We start from the raw sequence: 14,665 nt of genomic DNA, 5'->3' as shown, positions 1-14,665 counted from the left end.
ACATTATCAAGACTAATTTGTTCAGACACAGTTTAACTCTAATCATTTTCTAAACTATAGCAAATAAACAGTGATTATTTGGTTTCAGTACCTGGGCACCTACAAACTTGAAAAAACGTAAACATTGTGAAAATAGCACAAATAAATAAATAGAACGAACATACTTTCAAACAGGGCCCACTGGTACAACCTGCACCGGGGCCCCGCAAACTACGGCCCTGGGTACAACACTTATTCACATGCAATCGCTCTCTCAATAATGCATTCAAACAAATGTAATCTTACAGAGATACTTCATCTGTAGGCTGTCCAATTTCGAATGAGCAGAAATCTGTGAGAAATGCAGCAATCCGTAGGTAAAATAACTGATGAAAACGTACTGTTATTTTCATCACAAACAAAATTTGCACTGCAAAAAGCAACAGTTATACCTTTTAATGCTGACAACCATTATTAGCTTGGCATGTGGTAGGAAAAAAGTTTGCACAGTGTTCCAATAAAACGCTCCAGTTATTTAATTAATTTAATTTTTTCTTTTAATATAACAGAACTGTGATATTTAAAACATACTTAGATAGGCTACTTAGGCGGAGCGGTGATTCTAATATCAGTGAGCTGGAGCGATTATTATGCTATTTTTATAAACTATAAAAGTAATATTTATGCATGATTTTTTAATTTTATAGATGGTTAATAATATAAACATCATATAATAATATTAATAAAAATTTAATATTGTGGTTTTATTGTAATGAAAAAATAACAAGTGACAAACGTGTGTAGGCTATATATATTGTATATTTTCCAGTTCAACTCAAATAACAAACATAATATAATAATAATTAAATAAAAAAATTGTAATTAAAAGAATAAGAGACATTGTTGTTCAAAACTGGCATGAGAGAGAGAGAGAGAGAGAGAGAGAGAGAGAGAACAGATAAATTACACAGACATCAATACAAATGTGTGGTGTTATATTGTAATCTTACCACTGTGGAAACCTGCCACTGCAGCAAAGAGGATTATTGATACACTAATTCTCATCTTGGATAAAAGAGGTGGATGTCGAACAAATTGAAACAAAGGGCTAAATGTCAGCGTGCACATTGAATCACACATTTGCCGGCGGGTCTTTTTATATGTTTGCTGGCATCACATGCTGTGGCGGGACAGACTCGTCTCTGTTTACCTGCCAGCAGCTGGATGGCACATCTCGCACGACACACAGATGTGCCATTATTTCCACACTCAAAGCCTTTCATTGTTGACTTTGTGATCAGACATTCCTGTATTGTGGTCAGTGGTGACTGGTGTAAGAATGGGATGGATGTTAATTTGTGTTTTCAAAAGTAAAAGGTCATTTCCTGTCCAAATTGGATTGTGTTTGGCGTTTCAGTAAAGGGAATGATTGATTGTTCACAGATCTGATGTCACTGCTGTTGGCACATGGGTTTGTTGTTGTTTAGTGTGATTGTAAGGGGCCGTTCACATAGAACACAATTTTTTCCTTATTATTTTTCTATGGAAACACACACTAGACGGACATAAAACCTGTGGTGCTCAAGTTAAAATAAGCTCAATTTACACAAAAAAGTACCCCGTCCTCTTTTTCAAAGTAAAAGTGCATTCTGTGTGAATGCACATTTCTAAAGCAAAGTTATTTAATCCTCAGCCACATCATATACATATATATACAGTCATGGCCAAAAATATTGGCACCCTTGGTAAATATGATCAAAGAAGGCTGTGAAAATTAATCTGCATTGTTAATTCTTTTGATCTTTTATTTAAAAAAAAAAAAAAAAAAATCTAACCTTTCATTGGATTATAAGAATTTAAAATGGGGGAAATATAATTATGAAATAAATGTTTTTCTCAAATACACATTCTCAATCGGGTCCATGGACTTCCATTCGCTCGCCACCATCACACTGACTTTCACACCACACAGACTGTTACATATTACCCTGGACTACATTTCCCAGCAGCCATTTCACTAATCACACGCTCACACCTGAGAACTATCACACAATCATACACACTTTATAAGCCTTAGACTTCCTCTTCCAGATTGTCGAGTATTGTCTAGCGTTTAGCACGCTCCTAGTGTTAGCTACTGTACCAAGCCATTCCGTGTTTGTGTTCTGTCTAGTCTCTAGTATTGTTCTGTGTTTATCACTCACTGTGTGATAGCTGCTTTACCGAGTCTAGTTCTAGTTTAGTCTTGTCTTTTCATGTCACCTTGTTTCTTGTTTTCTGCCCGTGTACCTTGGATTAACCCTTGTCTCTCTGCTCGGACTCTGTTCCTCATCTGGATTATTGCTCACGTTATTGGATTACCCCTCTTGTCAGGTCCTCTGGATATTGTTCCCTGATCAAAGACCAACGCTTTCCCTACGATTACTCTTGTTCCCTTAATCATCCATCACAATGAGAAAAACCAAAGAATATATTTCTGATGTGCAGCAAAAGATAACTGAGCTTTGAGTGAAGTGATTTTAAGAAAAGAGCTAGAGCAGTGGCAATTCCCATTTCCACCATCAGGGCAATAATTAAGAATTTCCAATCAACAGAAAATGTTACGAAACTGCCTGGAAGAGGATGTGTGTCTATATCGTCCTAATGCACAGTGAGAAGGAGAGTTTGAGTGGCTAAAGACTCTCCAAGGACCACAGCAGGAGAATTGCAGAAAATAGTTGAGTCTTGGGGTCACAAAACCTTAAAAAAAATAGTCAAACAGCACCTACATCACCACATGCTGTTTGGGAGGGTTTCAAGAAAAATTCTCCTCACTCATCCAAAAACAAACTCCAGCATATTCAGTTGTCAGACACGACTGGAACTTCAAATGGGACTGGCTTCTATGGTCAGATGAAACTAAAAAAATAGCTTTTTAGCAGCAAACACTCAAGATGGGTTTGGTGAACACAGGGATGAAAAGTACCCCATGTGTACAATAAAATATACTGCTGTATTTTTTATGTTGTTGGCCTATATTTCTGCTGGAGGTCCTGCACATCTTGTTTAGACACATGGCATCATGGATTGTATTAAATACCAACAGATAAAAAATCAATAAGTGACTGACTCTGTTAGAAATCTTATAATGGGGCATGCTTGGATCTTCCAACCAGACAATAATCCAAACACTAACCTCAAAAACAACACAAAAATGAGTCACTGAGCACAATACCAAGCTTCTGCTGGCCATTCCAGTCCTCTGACCTGAACACTACAGAAAATGAGTGAGGTGAACTGAAGAGAAGAAGCACCGTCATGGAGCTGGGAATCTAAAGGATCTGGAGTGATTCTGGATGAAGGAATGGTCTCTGATCTCTTGTCAAGTGTTCTCTAACCTCATCAGGCATTATAGGAGAAAATCTTGAGCTGTTAGCAAATGGAGGTTTCAAAAAGTATTGAATAAAAGTGTGACCAATGTGTATTAGAGAAAAAACATTTATTTCATAATGATATTTCCCCCCATTTTAAATTCTTGTTATCCAATGAAAGGTTAGATGTTTGTGAATCTTTTAAATAAAAGATCAAAATATTTTTTTTTTTCTAAAATTAGTACTTTTCTCAGGATCATATGTTTATGTTATTTCACTTTAAGAAATATCTATTTTTTTTTTTTTTTTTTACAATTTGTACAATGTTTGTACAGTATATATAACTGAATGTCCATGTGCATTTTTTATTATTTTGTTAAGCAAAGAGAATTAATGTTTCTTGTCACATTTAATCTTCACAGAAAGTGAAGTCTTTAACCAAAGGCCTGATTATTTTTTAACTGTTTTACTGAAATTTTCCTGAATAAAATAAAATAAAATAAAATAACACATTCCATGTTCAAGGTATGATGTATTATGCTGTGTGAAGTTTGCTTTATATTATATTCCCCTGAAAATAAAACAAAATAAAATAATAAAATAAAATAAAAAGTTATAAAAACATGTTCCATATCAGATGTATTATGCTGTGTGGATTTTGTTTTAAATTGCCCTGAAAATAAATAAAATAAAAAATAAATAAAAATGACAAACACACATTCCATGCTCCAGGTATGATGCATTATGGTGTGTAAAGTTTGCTTTATATTCCCCTGAAAATAAAACAAAATAATATAAAATAATAAAATAAAAAGTTACGAAAAGAAAAGATTCTGGAACAAAAACATTTTCCAGAATTTAATAACCTCTAATTTATTTTGGACAAATTAAGTTTAGTTGATTAAAAAACAAAATATATTTCTGAGGTATTTGTTGTAATAAGATAATAATGTAATAAAATCCTGCCACAATTATTTTACTACAATCACATAAATTTGAGCCAGTACAAGAGACACTAAATCAGGGGCGTTCCAACCCTGCTCCAACACACAAACCATGTAGTTTTCAAATAAGCCTAATGCCTTGATTAGTTGGATCGGGTGTAATTAGGGTTGCATCTAAACTGTGCAGGGCTGTGGCCCTCCAGGAACTGCTTGACACCCCTGCTCTAAACTGATGTAGCGTGACCCGAGAGGCTTTTATTTTGAAGATCAGAAAACGGTGTCTTTTATATTGATAGTCGTCTTAACCTGTAACCGTCAGGCGCACTGCGCATGTCAACGGAAGTGGAAACCGGGCTGCAAGATGACCAATATTTAAACAAAACCGACATGCAATTAGGCTGCATGTCAGCGAGTGTAGAGCAGCAGTGAAGCTCTGATAGCACCGCTGCCAGATGTTGGTGGACCTGCGGCGCTTTAGGCCCCATTCAGTGGATGCGCGGTCTACATTTACGATCCTGAAGAGAGAGAGGACGAACGCAGAGAAGCAAGGTCAGTACTGGAAGCATGCAACACACTCGCCTGCAGTTATGGACTCCGTCTCAGGTGCATTCCCTAGTATGTGCTAGTAAGGCCTGGCTAATATAACTTATACAGTTACTCTCTTAAAGGTTGGTGTATCGGTTTTTACTTGCTATGTAACATTTGCTCGTTGTGACTGTGTCTCAAAACCTAGTGTGTTACACTTATGGTGACTAGGAAGGGAACTAAATGTTTAAATGAACTTGGTGTTTAGTGATATTTTATTTTATGTTATATTTTAAGTTTTAAAATGTTACAGTCTTACACAAATATTTTGTGTACCCAGTGTTTCAGTTGGCTTAAAATTGCGTTTGTTGCTTAAATTTTTTTTTTTTTTTCAGTGTGCATTTTTTCTTTTTTAAAGTGAGTCTTGAGTTTAACACATTGAGAAAAATGTTAGATAAAAAATTTTTATTACAACACTATGCAAGCAACATAATTTGATGTTATTTTTTACACATTTAATTTTTATCACATTATTGAACGTGTCGTCATTTTATTCAATATTTAATCTACAGTAACCCATTAAGGAGTATATTAATTGACTAGGAACTATATTAGGTCCAGTGTTATGATTTGCAGTATCTTTAATTAATTTTTATATATCAAGAAATTAATATATGGTTGGCTTAAGATACCCTGTAAAGCCATTTTTCAGATGACACATCCTTGCATAATATAATATAATTGTATTAATAAAAGGCAGAATCTTTACTAAAAAAAATAATAAAAAAGTCCATATTCACTGTGCACATATCTGAAAAAAAAAGATCCTTAAAATTATTTTAAAACGGTCATTGTACGGCATACAGTTTGTCTCTAACACAGTTGACAAATTCACAGGGGAAGCTTCCTTTCCCTTGTAATATCATACTGTTGTTTAATAATTAAACTGGCAGATTTTACACTGAAGAAATGAATAAATGAAGAATCCTACAGAGAAACCATTGTTAATTCTCTATCTCCATCTTGCCTAGAATGAGAAGACTTCCAGTCCTGGTCACCCTCATCTGGGTCTGCTCAGTGTTTTACACAGGCATCTTCCTGTTTGTGGGAGGCTTCCTCCTAGTCAGACTGGAGGTCAACAGAACGAGCACCTGTGCCGACGTCTTGTCTCCAGGAGTTCAGGTGAAGGGAGATTTCTGCCTGAGTGAGCCACGCTTTCGTAGGGCAGTGGTGCTGATCATCGACGCTCTGAAGGCCGACTTCACCCGCTATGATCCGGAGAACACAGCACCCAAACCGTTTGAGAACAAGCTGCCGGTGTTAGATGAGATGGCATCGTCTCACCCCTCTCATGCCAGACTCTACACCTTTCGGGCCGATCCGCCCACCACTACCATGCAGAGGATCAAAGGCTTTACCACAGGTTCCCTGCCCACGTTCATTGATGTGGGGAACAACTTCGCATCCAACGCCATCCTGGAAGACAATCTAGTGCACCAGCTGGGCCAAGTGGGTGAGTGAATCTGCAACTGGGATTTTCCTTTATACCAAAGTCAAGAAATTATATTTTTCTCTAAAGAAAAGGAAGACTATTTTTAGGACCACAATTTTTTTTTCACATTGTCATTATTTAAAAGCAATTTTCCAACTAATCTCATTGCAATGCAAAAACCACAAAACTTTTTTACGTTTTTAAATATGCCGCTATAAATATGCTGATTTAAATAGAAACAATATTGTATTAAAGTAAAAGTTGCCATTACATGGTAAATAAAAATATGGGAAATTGGGAATTATCAAAAACCCAAATCTTAAACTTCCAGATGAATTATGGTAATGAGAATGTGCTTAATTTTTTTATTTTTTTTAAATACTTTATTCTACAAAGACACATTAAAATGATCAAAATGACAGAAAATAATAAACATAAGTAAATACTGTGCTTTTGAATTTTATATTCATTAAAGAATCCTGATAAATATGTATCATGGTTTCCACAAAGTTTCTTGAGCAGAAAATAAGCATATTAGAATGATTTCTGAAGGTTTGACACTGAAGAGAGACCGGAGTAATGATGCTGAAAATTCAGCTTTGCATCACAGAAATTACAAATTACTTTTTAAAATATATTAAAACATAAAATGTTTACTTTAAATTGTAATATTTCAGAATATTACTATTTCTATTGTAACTTGATAAGCATTTTTTTTTTTTTTTTTTCAAAAACTTCAAAATCTTACTAACTTTTTTTTTTTTTTTTAACAGTAGTGTATTTTGTATTTCTTTTGTATTTTTAGGCTGAAATGTGACCTGGACCTATTTTTGTGACCTTTGTGAGATTTGCCAAAACAAACAAAAATATTTATAGCATTATATTACCATAATCATGTTGTTTGCCATTATTGCAATTAATGACACTTGTATAAATTTTATAAAGTCACAATTTTATCAAATTAAATGAATCGTGTTTACATTAAAATGATCACAAAGTGTAGCTTTTTTTGCTGGAGTCTTTGTTAATCATTGCATTTTTTTCTCCTTTTAAAAAGGCAAGAGAGTTGTTTTTATGGGGGATGACACATGGGTGAGTCTTTTCCCCAAGAAGTTCCACAGATCACTACCCTTCCCCTCCTTCAATGTGAAGGATTTGCATACTGTTGACAACGGCATTCTCCAAAACATTTATCCTACCAGTAAGCAGAATGATTAGCACATCAATTAGAAACTTGCCTGGTTGGTTTAAGATCCCACTTTGTTTACTTTGTAAATAGATGTACATATCTCTCATGTTTACACTGTAAACAAGGGTTTTTGTTTGCTCTTTTCAGTGGAGGGGGATGACTGGGATGTGTTGATTGCTCACTTCCTGGGTGTGGATCACTGTGGGCACAGATTTGGCCCGGATCACCCTGCAATGGCTGAGAAACTCTCCCAGATGGATGGAGTTATCAGGTTAGCAGCAGTCTCATTCATCTACCCACATTCTGCCATGTTTTTAGTTTTATTATATTTTCTTGCATTATGCAATTGTTTTTCATCTGTTACTCACTGCTGACCCCAGGTCAGTGATAAAGCGTCTGAAGAACGACACCTTGTTGGTGGTGATGGGTGATCATGGAATGACAGACACTGGGGATCACGGTGGAGAGAGCCTGAAAGAGACAGATGCTGCTCTGTTTCTCTACAGTTCATCTCCCTTATTTCCAGCACCAGGCTCCCAGGTATAAGAGACACTGTTATGATTTGTCTATATTTAATATTTTACTACCAGTGGTGTGTCCAGGAAAAATTTAACTGGGTGGCCAGATGGAGAAAAATGTGGGGTGTCACAAAATATACTGTAGTAAGGCTGTAGTCAACACTATTGGTCTGTAATTGCATGATAATAGCGTTAATACTGTTTACTTGTGCTGGATACTTAAAAACCAAATTGTTTATGTGCCTTTTCCCCATTTTCCATTTCCTAACATGTGAGAAAAATTAAAATAAAAAGTGCCACTGAGAGACTAATTTAAATGTTGTCTTTGGGTTATCTATTGACTTTTTCCATACATTTGGAGTTCAGCATCTTTTTGTTTGTAGGTGGAACCCGAGGTAGTACCTCAGACTGATCTGGTGCCCACGCTGGCACTTTTGCTGGGAGTGCCCATTCCTTATAGCAGTGTGGGCCAGGTTCTTCTTCCACTTTTTCCTCAGAATGGCTCCCGGGGTGCACCTACAGGACTCAGCCAGGCTGAGGCGCTGTGGATTAACGTCAAACAGGTTAGAGCAGGGATCCTCAAATCTGGCCCACTCTGCAGAGTTTAGCTCTAACCCTAATCAAACACACCTGAGCATGCTAATCAGAGTCTTCAAGATCATTAGAAAATCACAGATAGGTGAGTTTGATCAGGGTTGGAGTTAAACTCTGCAGCAGATTGGCCCTCCAGGAAAAGATTTGAGGAACCCAGTGTTAGAGGAATTTCTCTTAGTCTGTGTTTTAAGGTTCATTTGCCTGCGTTGTCTTGTATCTCATGTTTTCTTTAGTACAACAATTATGATGAATTTAGCTAAATTCTGTCTGATTCCTCCATTTTCACTCTTCCATAAAGGTAAACCGCTTCTTGGAGACCTACTCTAACATGGCCAAAGACATCCCACCAGACAGTCTGTCTCAGCTGCGTGCTGACTTCTCAAACATTTCCTCTCAGTACTTGGCCGCTGTCCACAAGGGCCATCTTCCCTCTCTTGAGCTAGTCGTCTCCATGCAGAACTATCTGACTGCTGTCAGGGAGACTTGTAGAGCCTCCTGGGCCCGTTTCAGTCCCATCAAAATGGCTGCTGGGCTCTTAATCTTAGGAGTTGCCTGTATGCTCTGCTATGTCCTTTCTGAGTTGTCTCACGTAGTGATTCAGGAAGGCCTGCTGAAGTTGCCCATACTCTCAGGGTTGGCCGTGGGACTAGTTGTAGCTGCAGGTCATCTGTTCTTGCAAGGATATTTGGAGCTCTCATGGAGTGTGGGAGCTGCAGCACTTTCTTCTGAGGTTTTTTTTCTATGGAGAACTCGAGGAGTTTCTCCAAAAGAGAGGTGGTCACCTTCTGACCTCCTCACGCCGGCCCTTCTGGTGCTTTTCCTGCGCTGTGCCTCCCTACTCTCAGACAGCTATGTCATCTATGAGGGCAATGTGGTTACTTTCTTGCTCTTCACTTTGAGCATCTATGTTCCTCTCTGTCTAAACTGGGATGGACTCCTGGTGCCACTTCCCCCACAAGACACCCAGAAGCCACCTCGGCTGCTCCCAACAGCGCTGCCATACTCGGTGGTTAGACGGCAGGCCACTATCTTGTTGGTTTGGTTGGGAGTGCTGGTCGGATCGCTCTACCTATCCCTCTCCTTCCACAACTGCCGAGAGGAGCAGGGCACCTGCCAGCCCTCTCCTTTCCTCTCCCCGCTTTCACGAGTACAGAACAGCCAACTGCGCAACCTCCACTATGTCCTCTCCGTTGGCTCACTGGCCTTGTGGGGGTACCTTCTACACCGATGGCTCAGACATTACGGGAACCTCAACTGTACCAGTGTGACACTGTTTTTGGCCTGCTTCCTCATACCCCTGGCCTGTGTTTGCATGGGGTTGCACTGGGCAGTAAGTGCCACCCCAGAGGACACTTTCAGGAATTTGTCTGAACTCATCGGCTTAGCTCAAGTGTTCCTGCCTCGAACCACTTTCTGCCTGCTGGGCCTGGGACTGCTCCTGTTGTGGGTGGACCCCATGACAGTGTTCCTCAAGTCAAGGACTCCATTGAACTCTCGAGGAACGTCCCTGCCACCCCCCAAATACCGAGCCAGTACAGGAATCAGTCCACAGGCTGAACTGCACCACCTCATACCACAGTTGTATCAGCGCATCCGACACTCGCTGGAGGATGGGGCCATGGAAAGTGGCGAAACTGACAGCAGGCCAGCTGTGGAGGCTTACGGGCTGGGTACAGTGTATTCTGCCCCATTGGTCCTGCTTTGTGGGCTCCTGGGATTGGTGCTTCTGCTTCTCCATCCGGAGGGAATGGCTCTTGCCTTCCTGCTTCTCCTGCTGGAGGCCGGAGCCATGCTGCACATCCACTCCTGTAGCGCCAACCTCTCCAGCCTTCACAAGCAGTCCAGTAAGACACACTCCATTGTTATCTTCACAACTTATGCCTTGCTGAGCTATTACAACTGATGCATCAAATCTTCCTACTTTAACCCTCCCAGATTGTTTCAGTGTGCCATGGGCTCCAGTGGTTTCATGGTCTCTGGCAGCCACCCAGTTTTTCCATGCAACTGGACACCTGCCTACCTTCCCCTCTATTCAGTGGGGTGCTGCATTTGTGGGCTTTCCTCAAGGACACACAGGCACTGCACTTCCTGCATCATTGGTTACCCTCAACACCTTCTCCTCTCACATCATCTTTGCAGGTAACTTAACACTAGATCCAGGATACTCTCAACATCATTCACATTAGATTTGTTTCTCTATCAGCATCTTTTTGAAGCTTTCTGTCCATTCTTTCTTTCCATTTCTAATGATCACTGTCTAATTTGCACATGCAGTTGGTTGTCCTCTGCTGCTGTTCTGGCCTCTGGTGTGCGAGCTGCGTGGGACCCGACGTACACGCTCAGCAGGAGCGGAAGAGAGCGAGGACGCTGTCATGGAGATGAGACTGAGAGAGAACCCTCAGAAGTTCAGCTCGGGTCTCCTGCAGCTTGCTGCACGCTACCTCTTTGTGAATGGAGTGCAGGTGCGTTGCATAACACTCCCATTAAGTCAGGCACAACGACATTTTTAATCTAAACGATGTTTCTGTGACCTCCTTTATAGTGAAATGGTGTTCTACAGTAATCGCACTGTTATTTTTATCATTCACCAGACTGTGTGAATTGTTCCAATAAGTATTTTTGTGTTTAGTCATGGCGTGTAGAGGCTAATGTGTTCTCATCTAATGTGATTTGCATGCTCTTCTAAAATGGATCATAAATTAGAAATAACTTGTTTACCTTTAGGTTTTTGCGTCGGTTTGTGCTGCAGCCATCCTCAGGAGACACCTCATGGTGTGGAAAGTGTTTGCACCCAAGTGAGTCACCATCTCTAACTTATTGTATCTTTCTCTTCTACCTCTAATCACTTTTTTTTTTTTTTTAAGGTATTGATCAAATGATCTAGGGCTGTGCACATTTTTGAAATGGACTAGTTGATGGGTTGAACAATGGTGGTTGATGGTGTTTGATAATGTTGTTTTGTACGAGGCCCTTTATAACATTACTAAAATTCACCCACACACCACTTGCTTTTCACGTTGAGCGAGTTTAGTCCGCTAACTGTCACGCTTTATAAGTAGATGATGTTAACCCTGAATTATGACTAAGAGTTTGACAACTGACTTTCACAAGAGGTAAATTAATGTAGTGAAGCAGTTTGCCATCATTATGAACAAACCCACACAGGGATCCATTGTGGCGTTATAAGTGTTGCCAGAGAAACCAGAGTAGAATCTGCTGGTTTCCATCTTGTAATTACAGTAATTATTACATTGGCCCAGTAGTACACAACACAATGAAATCTCCACAACATAACAAACAAGTCGCAACACAACAAAATTAGCACAACAGAAGCGAGCTGCAACACAACAAAATTTGCACAATACAACAAAATCAGTCCTATGCATTGTGTTGTGGAGATTTCGTAGTGTTGTGCACTACTGGGCTACCATAAACTTTGATTTCAGTGTAAGTTAAAGATTAAAAAAGCTCTTCTCATTTTAACTGCATTCTAAGATATATTTTTCTCTTCGGCAGACTGATGTTTGAGGCATCGGGCTTCATTGTGGGCAGTGTGTTTGTGCTACTGGGGTTCGCCATGGTTATGAGGGTGGACATATCAGTGGGCGGGTTATTTAAGAAACTCCTCCCTCAGAACTCCAGGTAGCACTGGCTACCCTGACCACGCCCCCTTTTCCTCCTACAAACCCAATCCAGAACTCTTCAGAGATGTGCTGGTCATCCTCCTCAACTCCACTGCCAACCATACGAATGGAAACCAGATTTGTTTTGCATCTGACTTTGTCTGTTTTGGACCAAAGAGGTCTAAAGCATCTCCTCATTTTCAAATACATGAAGTCGATAAACTGAAGTTGATATTTTATAAAAGAAGACTGCAACAGTCCTTATGCTTTCGACAAGCTATTGAACTGTCGCCCTTTGTTGTTCTGCTGCCTTTGTATTGAAAAAGAGAGAGAAGATTATCTTTGTGCATGTCTTTTTACTGCCATGTTCCACAAGGTCATTATAGAGATGATTATAAGTTATTACATTTGAAGGGCTACATGAACTCCACAGTGTTGCAATGGTATGAAAAGAAAACCCCTGCTGTTCCAATATTTAAAGAGCCAGTTCACATTTAATGTAAATTCTGTCATTTCCACCCTCATGTGGTTACAAACCTCAAAGCAGTGATTTAGATGACCAAGCTGCTCCATACAATAATAGTGGATTGGGACCAGGCACAATTGTGGACACCATTTCATATTCATTGTATGGAAAAGAGCAGCTTGGATATTCTGCTACAGGTGTGCTGTAGCAGAATGTCCAAGCTGCTCTTTTCCAAACCTTTTTCCATTCCTTTGTGTTTTACAGAAGAAAGTAAGTCACACAGGTTTGATAGGTAAATGATGAGGAGTGTAAGTGGTAGGAGTGTTTTTGGTTTAACTGTCCCTTTAAAAGCTACAAGTGCATGCTTGAGGGCGTCATTGACTTCAGCAGTGGACTGGAGCTATTGTTTTTTTTTTACTTACTTTTTTAATTTTTTTTGTTTAATCCCCCTGACCATGTTTTCTTTTTAAAGCTTGAACATTGTTTGATAACAGCTCATTCATGTTAATGTGTTGTCCTGTCTATTCCCTAGCAATAACCACTCAAGCATCAGGGTTGAACCAATAACAATATAGTAGAAATGCCTTTCAAGCGGTGCAGAATATAACTTTTTTGCACCACTTGAAAAGTATTTTTTACTATTTTAAATTCCTCACCTAGATAACGGGTCACTAGCTTTAATGCTAACCTTGTTTGATGTTAGTGAATGAAATTTGTGTTCATTCAATTTGCATGGACTGTTACTTATTTAGTTCACTTATGGATTAAATGACTTCTGATCTCATTTTTGTGAGAAATGCATGGGGAAGATAATTACATCATGTGCTCAGGTTAATTTAGCCATAATGCAATAAGTATTCTGCTCTGCCTGGTGCATTTGTGTGTGAGGGCTGAATTTTTTTTTAATTTTTAATTTAAATTTTTTTTTAAATGTCTTCATGTGGGGTTGACGATTGAATTAGCTGTGAAAGAAATCATTTTAATTGTCCTAAAATTGTTTTAATTCATTGATTAAAAGGGAGAAAGTCGATTAAATATTTTGTACAATTTGAAGTGTGTGTGTTCGTGTTCTAGTTTGATTTCGTTTGCTGGAACAGCTGTTGGCCTGCAGAGGGCAGTGTTTTATCTAAAAAAACACTGAAATCTGATTGATTCTGCGGTCTGTAAGTGCCAGGGTAAATTCAATAAAAAAGTGCTCTCATTTCCATGAGTGGTACTTTTTTGCATAAGTGGCTGTTAAGCTGAGGAATGATCGACATGCAAAATTCATCTGTCTGTGAGATTTCTGTTCAACCGTGTTATGTGACATTTCCCCTTTAAATAATAGTTAGATCTTTCTCACATATTTAAGGGAGTGACTTTTTTTAACAACAGTTGAGACGGGTGTATTTCTTTTACAGTCTTTATCGGTACTTCTCTGTGATTTAATTTTTACAGAAATATAATTTTTTTGGTATAAAGCACAAGAATAATGACTGTAAATAATGTGGTGCCCCATTTTCAGAAGGTATGGCAATGATATATTGGGCCAGAGGTGGCAAAGTTCTGCTGTAACCTTTAGAAATGAAAATACAAAAATAAAAGCAGCCATTTTCCAGCATAAATAGTATGGTTTCTTGAGATGACCCATTTATCGAACGTCACTGGAATAAGGAAATAGCAATATTTTATTAGAACCTACACTGAAGACAAACCTTTTAAATTAAAATGATAAATTAACATGCTTAATATGCAGTATATGCACACAAGGTATACATTTTAATTGATTTTTATTTTAGTACAACAAGTGCATAATTAAAATGAGAATGTTCCTTTGGCAATTAGCAGAACACGTAAAAACACGTTTTCTATATTTGATATAATTTCAGTTAAAGTTTTTTATTTCAAGTAATGTAGTGTTTTTTGATTGGTTTTAATAACCCTGTCAGCTAATCCCTCAAAACACATAATTCATCAAATCCGTTACTAGCCACAGAAGTTTGTGC

General features: G+C 38.6%; 1 protein-coding gene across 1 annotated transcript; it reads left to right on the top strand.

Annotated features, from left to right (window-relative positions):
• Positions 1-4,581: 4,581 nt before the first annotated feature.
• LOC306864093 (GPI ethanolamine phosphate transferase 3-like) lies at positions 4,582-14,281 on the top strand. Its single transcript, XM_079407806.1, has 11 exons — positions 4,582-4,822; positions 5,830-6,311; positions 7,348-7,491; positions 7,627-7,750; positions 7,860-8,019; positions 8,381-8,560; positions 8,890-10,435; positions 10,527-10,730; positions 10,866-11,053; positions 11,316-11,386; positions 12,108-14,281. Exons 2-11 carry the CDS (start codon positions 5,831-5,833, stop codon positions 12,235-12,237), a joined length of 3,228 nt encoding a protein of 1,075 aa, XP_079263932.1. The 5' UTR covers positions 4,582-4,822; position 5,830; the 3' UTR covers positions 12,238-14,281.
• Positions 14,282-14,665: the final 384 nt, after the last annotated feature.

Source organism: Barbus barbus, assembly GCF_936440315.1.
Source record: "Barbus barbus genome assembly, chromosome: 45".
Classification (NCBI taxonomy): Eukaryota; Metazoa; Chordata; class Actinopteri; order Cypriniformes; family Cyprinidae; genus Barbus; species Barbus barbus.
Note: the sequence above shows the minus strand (reverse complement) of the source record. Positions and strands in the feature narration are given on the sequence as shown.

Bases quoted from the DNA above. Each gene is read 5' to 3' on its own strand.
- LOC306864093 (XM_079407806.1), top strand. From the start codon at position 5,831: ATGAGAAGACTTCCAGTCCTGGTCACCCTCATCTGGGTCTGCTCAGTG. The intron at 6,312-7,347 runs GTGAGTGAATCT...CCTTTTAAAAAG, and splicing joins GCACCAGCTGGGCCAAGTGG to GCAAGAGAGTTGTTTTTATG. The intron at 10,731-10,865 runs GTAACTTAACAC...TTGCACATGCAG, and splicing joins CTCTCACATCATCTTTGCAG to TTGGTTGTCCTCTGCTGCTG.